The following is a 6,050-nucleotide window of genomic DNA, read 5'->3' on the forward strand; positions in this document are numbered from 1 at the left end:
CTTATCAAAAAAAAGATTGGTGGTGACTCCCGTTTTCATTCTATTTTTAAAATCCAAGTTGACCCCGTTTTCATCAAAGAAATGGTGTCAACACTTCTCATTTGAAACTTAGTGCTCAATTATCTCCGAAGACTGAAGATGAAAGAGAATATATGGCGAAAGTCCCATATGCTAATGCAGTTGGGAGTTTGATGTATGCGATGGTGTGTACGAGGCCTGACATTTCACAAGCTGTTGGAGTTGTGAGCAGGTATATGCATGATCCTGGAAAAGGACATTGGCAAGCTGTGAAATGGATTCTACGGTATCTTCGAAAAACCGTAGATGTTGGTTTAATTTTTGAACAGGATGGAGCACTTGGTCAGTTTGTAGTTGGATATGTTGATTCCGACTTTGCTGGTGATTTAGATAAACGTCGTTCAACTACGGGGTATCTGTTTACTCTTGCGAAAGCTCCAGTGAGTTGGAAGTCTACCTTACAGTCTACAGTAGCCGTGTCTACTACAGAGGCAGAATATATGGTAGTTACAGAAGCTATTAAGGAGGCTATTTGGCTTAATGGATTATTGAAAGACTTGGGAGTTGTTCAAAGTCACATTAGTCTATGTTGTGACAGTCACAGTGCTATTCATTTAGAGAAAAATCAAGTCTATCATTCAAGAACCAAGCATATCGACGTAAGATATCACTTTGTGCGGGAAGTCTTTGAAAAAGGAAAAATTCTACTTCAGAAGATTCCGACAACAGATAATCTCGCAGATATGATAACCAAAGTGGTAACAACAATCAAGTTTAATCATTGTTTGAACTTGATTAACATCCTGAGAATTTGAGCACCTACAGGTGTATGGCGCTCGAGAGCGCATTTAGAGGCACTACAAAAGATAACTTTATCGAATTTGGGGAGTTGAAGGAAGTGTGTGAAGATGTGATTATCCTAATCAAATCTTCAAGGTGGAGATTGTTGAAAGGTCAACAAAGGTAGGAAGCAACTTGTTAAAAAGGTTGAGCAAGTTGCACCGAATGTTGAAAAGTTGAATGGGATAATTGCAATTTTGGTCCCTAATTTTTTAGGCCATTTGCAAGTTAGTCCCTGAACTTCAACTATAAATAGGCCTTTTCATTTTTCATTTCAACCATCCCAACCAATCTTTCTCTCTTAGTTTTCTCTCTTCTCCCATTTGAGAATTCTTAAGGAATTCTATTTGTTTGTAATATTTTGGAGATAGTAAAGTTATCATCTGGTGTTAGTGCCCGAAGACGTAGGTATAATTTACCGAACCTCGTTAAAACTCTTATGTTCTTTTTGTCCTATTTTTCTTTCAATATTTGAGGGTATAATAGTAGTATTTAATTGTGCTATTAAATTACGTTAGAAGGAATATTCTGACTAAAGAAAGACTTGGTATTTAAGAGATCCTTGTGATGCACCTCTCTTCCCTGGGAATTGAACTTTGTGTGATTTTTTAGTACAATAATTTACACGCTTCCGACCCTTTTGGAACAACAATCTTCGCATTCTATAATTCTTTTTTCCAAAACATTGCCAGCATCCACATTCTATTTATTGAGAGCTCCCTTGAGTTTTCACAATTTGATAGCCATTTGCCCTTTTAAACTACCCATTCCTGACCATTCCTTCTTACAGTATTCCTTTTTAAACCATGCATTAACGAATTTGAAAGGTCTTGGTCCCTAGTCAATTGTTTCATTTACTTTATGTTATGTTAAGTACCTTATTTTTTAGAAGTTTAATAAAAGTATATAATCATAGTGAAATATTGGAGTTCACATCATCTTTCAAACATTAATCATACATTCAAAAATAATGTATTTCATAATTTGCTAAGCATCACCTCCTCTCTTCCCAATAACGATCTTGTAAAGAGGTCGTTCTATACTTTTCTACTAATCCCATAATTTCTCATACAATCAGCTATCATTCCTTTCTTTTTTCTTGCAAGGTGAAATAGCCTTGAAAATTCTTGTTTTAATGGACGATTACTACACCATATGTCCATCCAAAACATCGTCGTCCTACCATTCCCAATTCGCCAGCAAAAAGAATCCATCCCCACCCATTTAGACACATTGGCATCTTTAGAATTCTCAACAATACCTCTCTACACAGTTGACATTTCTTTTGGATGAGTCGCCCTAAAACACTACCCTTGCACTTTCGACCCATACTTAGCTAAGATGACCTTACACCACAATGCTTCTTTTTCGATCGCAAATCTCCAGCTCCATTAGCCAATAAAGCTCTGTTTTTTATTCCTAAATTTACCACACCCGCTCCTCCCTTCTCCTTTGGCTTACATACTATATTCCAATTTATCTTAGCCATCTTTTTTTTCCCTTCCGTATTCCCCCAAAGGAAATTCCTCCTTATCTTGTCAATCTTTTTTATTACTGTCACCGGAGCTTGGAATAATAACATGAAATAAATCGGTAAAGAAGTCAAAACAACGTTGATTAACACTATTTTCGCAGCCCATGAAAGCATACGACACTTCCATCCCGATAATTTCTTTCTGAATCTTTCTACAATAGGGTCCCAAGTGGTTATTCTCTTTGGGTTCGCTCCTAAAGGAATCCCCAAGTAATTGAAATGTAGAAATTCGATCTTGCATTTACAATTTGCTGCCATCCGAAATAACGTTTCTTATTTCACATCGTAGAATATACATCACATTGCTCACCTCTTTTTCATCCGCTCTCAAGAATAGAATAGTGTCATCCGCGAATTGTAGATGAGTAAAAATCAGACCAGAAATAACATTTTGAAAGCCTTCGATTAGCCTTATCTCCACAGCTTTGTCCAAAGCTAAATGAAGAACTTCTGTCACTAATGGAGATAGCGAATCTCCTTGACGAAGACCTCTACGGAAGCTGAATTCATTGGTAGTTGACCCATTAATGATTACTTCTGCTCGCATCGTAGATATGCATTCCATCACCCAACCTCTCCATTTTTCATCGAATCCCATCTGGAATAACACCAACTCTAGAAAATCCTATTGAACGCAATCATAAGCTTTAGAAAAACCTAATTTACAAATCAGATTGTCCTCTCTTCCATCTTTCTTCTTGATCGAGTGAATTATTTCATTTTCTATTAAAATCCCATCAAATATTTGTCTTCCTCTGATAAATGCACATTGTGTCGCTCACCACCTCTCCGACTACCTCCCTTATCCTTCGAGACAACACCTTTGACACAATCTTGTACAAAGAGCTCACCAAACAAATTGGCCTAAAATCTAATATTTCATTTGGATTTTCTACCTTGGGAATGAGTGTGATAAATGATGAATTGATACTCTTCTCAAGCTTTCCCGATATGAAAAAAATATCATGCATCAATCTAAATAGATCCTCCTTTAAAATCTCCCAACTTTTTCTAAAAGAACACAAATTAAAACCATCCGGTCCAGGTGCTTTTGATTCATCGCAACTCCAAACAGCCTCTTTAATCTCTTCCATCAAAAATGGTTCCTCCAATCTTAAAGCCATCTCCTCATTAAGCATTCTGAACTTCAGATCCAATTCCATTCTCCACTTTCTTGCAGGGCAATTAAAATAATTTTTGAAAAAATTGTACAGTCCCTCTTTAATCTCTTTAGGTTCCTTGTACCAATGACCCCCAATTTTCAAGCTATACACCATCTTTCTTTTAGCCTTGATTTTAACTTCTCCATGGAAAAAAGCACAATTAGCATCCCTTTCTTTTAACCATGTCATCCTTGATTTTTGACGCCAAATAGATTCTTTAAATTTTATTGCTTCCCAAAGTTCAACGTTCAACTTTTTCAATTCCTCCCTTTCCTGCTCGGTCAATTTTATGTGTTCGCTAGCTTCATCAATCTCCTTTATCCTACTCCGCTTTCTATAATTTTTTTTTCCAAAACATTGCCAGCATCCACATTCTATTTATTGAGAGCTCCCTTGAGTTTTCACAATTTTATTGCCATTTGCCCTTTTAAACTACCCATTCCTAACCATTCCTTCTTAATTAATCTCTTATAGTCTTCCTTTTTAAACCATGCATTAACGAACTTGAAAGGTCTTGGTCCCTAGTCTATTGTTTCATTTACTTTATGTTATGTTAAGTAACTTATTTTTTAGAAGTTTAATAAAAGTATATAATCATAGTGAAATATTGCAGTTCACATAAGAGGTGCTCATGGGTCGGGCGGCCCGGCCTGCCGGCCCTCCCGAAATATGGGAGGGTTCGGGTAAAAATATAGACCCAAAATATGGGTTTGGGCAAAAAAAATGAGGCCCGTTTAGAAAACGAGTCGTGCCTCGGATACCACTTTTTTGGCCCAGACCCGGCCCGAATATATAGTAAATATATATTTTTTATTTTTTAATTTTAAAATATTTTAAAATATTTTAAAATACTTTTTTTATTTTTTATTTTTAAAATAAATTTTTGGTGTTTATTAAAAAAATAGGCCAGGCCGGGCTCGAGCTTAAGAATTTTTTCCTGAGCCGGGCCTGGACAAAATTTTAGGCCCATAGTTTGGGCCGAGCTGGGCCCGAGCCTAGGACGCGGGCAGAAATTTTTTCTGGGCTCGACCCGAACCCGGTCTGGCCCATGAACACCTTTAGTTCACATCATCTTTCAAACATTAATCATACATTCAAAAACAATGTATTTCATAAAAACTTTTATATATAAAATACTTACGAGTAGATGTCAAGCTGAGCTAATTTGATTTTCCATAGAAAATTTTTAAATAATAATTCACAACAACCAATTAATAATATAAAAATCATAATACTTATCTCATCATTCAATTATTAATTAAGGGACAAAGGAAATAATAAAAATTAATTTCTCTACAGAACTATGAAGTTAGTGAAATATTAAAGAATTCATGATTTGTTTTCTATATATAGGGAGGGTTATTGCATATTGAGACCAAAAGTGTAGTCGAAGTTGATATCCAACTATCACTCTTTAGGTTTATTGCATTAAATAAATCATGAAATCTTTCCTTCCTTTCTTTGCATTCCTCTCACTTCTCCTGGTAAGCTCTTGCAATTTCGTATGTATTTGTACATACATATATTTATTGTTAATTTGTATGGTTAATTGCATATACTTTTATATGGATTCAGTTTGTAGACACCATTGCAGCAGCTAGGAAAGATGCTGGAGAGTACTGGGGAGCTGTAATGAAAGATCAGCCTATGCCTGAGGCACTCCAAGAGCTTGTTCGGATTGAGGCTGCCGTTGCCAACCCCGATGAGAAAACCAAGTGCCATACATCAGGTAACATTGAGCTTAAGGAAGAGAAGATTATTGTTAATGAGGAGTTCGAACCAAGGCCAAACATTTCAGCTTACGGTGATGACGCTAATCTAAAAGGAGATAAATCATCATCTTTTGCAGAAGATTTTGAACCGAGACCTAACATTTCGGCTTACGGGGGCGATGATGCTGGTCTTAAAGGACAGAAAGAATCATTCACTAAAGATTTCGATCCACAGCCAAATATCTCCGCTTACAATAACTAATTAAAAGCGAAACCCAAGTACCATTGGCTTAGACCCACATCTTCCATTAATTTCGTCATCAGATTGTGTGTGAAGCTTTATGTTTTATATTTGTGAAAAAAATAAGTGGGTTGTTATGAATATCTATGATTCTGTGACCACTATCATTACAGTAGAATGGCAAAGGAACTGTGACCACTATTGGGATCTTTGTGATGTTAACTCTTTGGAACATCAAATCAACTATTATTGCAACAATTATTCCATGCTGATTGTCAATAGAGACAGAGAGAATACTTTGCAGGTCTACAGGATATATAAAAGAATAAGTATAAAATAATAATATTTACAATACGATATTACATGTGATAATTAACATGGTATATTATTATATGTTTCAACTACTAAAACTTAGGTGAACTCTATCCATTATCGTTGTATATAATGGTAAGTTATATTATGCTCTCAAAAGAGATTATAAGTTCAAACTTTGGAGACAACATTATTAAGAATGATCATAAACTCCGGAATGAAAAATAGTA

At 35.7% G+C, this 6,050-nt stretch overlaps 2 protein-coding genes across 4 annotated transcripts; one reads left to right on the forward strand and one right to left on the reverse strand.

Annotated features, from left to right (window-relative positions):
- Window positions 1–366: 366 nt before the first annotated feature.
- LOC107898594 (organ-specific protein P4) lies at window positions 367–5,766 on the forward strand. Of its 3 annotated transcripts, XM_016824098.2 has the most exons (4): window positions 367–380; window positions 990–995; window positions 4,957–5,039; window positions 5,131–5,766. In XM_016824098.2, the coding sequence occupies exons 3-4, from the start codon at window positions 4,995–4,997 to the stop codon at window positions 5,527–5,529; spliced, it is 444 nt and encodes a 147-aa protein (XP_016679587.1). In that variant the 5' UTR covers window positions 367–380; window positions 990–995; window positions 4,957–4,994; the 3' UTR covers window positions 5,530–5,766. The 3 variants fall into 3 exon arrangements, with proteins under 3 accessions (XP_016679587.1, XP_016679588.1, XP_040946911.1); XM_016824099.2 differs by lacking the exons at window positions 367–380; window positions 990–995 and having other exon boundaries at window positions 4,884–5,039; window positions 5,131–5,284; window positions 5,405–5,766; XM_041090977.1 differs by lacking the exons at window positions 367–380; window positions 990–995 and having other exon boundaries at window positions 4,885–5,039.
- On the reverse strand, window positions 2,634–3,555 carry LOC121216138 (uncharacterized). The gene is made up of 2 exons (XM_041091448.1): window positions 3,175–3,555; window positions 2,634–3,017 (listed from the first exon to the last, which is right to left on the reverse strand). The coding sequence occupies exons 1-2, from the start codon at window positions 3,553–3,555 to the stop codon at window positions 2,634–2,636; spliced, it is 765 nt and encodes a 254-aa protein (XP_040947382.1).
- Window positions 5,767–6,050: the final 284 nt, after the last annotated feature.

Source organism: Gossypium hirsutum, chromosome D04 (genome assembly GCF_007990345.1).
Source record: "Gossypium hirsutum isolate 1008001.06 chromosome D04, Gossypium_hirsutum_v2.1, whole genome shotgun sequence".
NCBI lineage: Eukaryota > Viridiplantae > Streptophyta > Magnoliopsida > Malvales > Malvaceae > Gossypium > Gossypium hirsutum.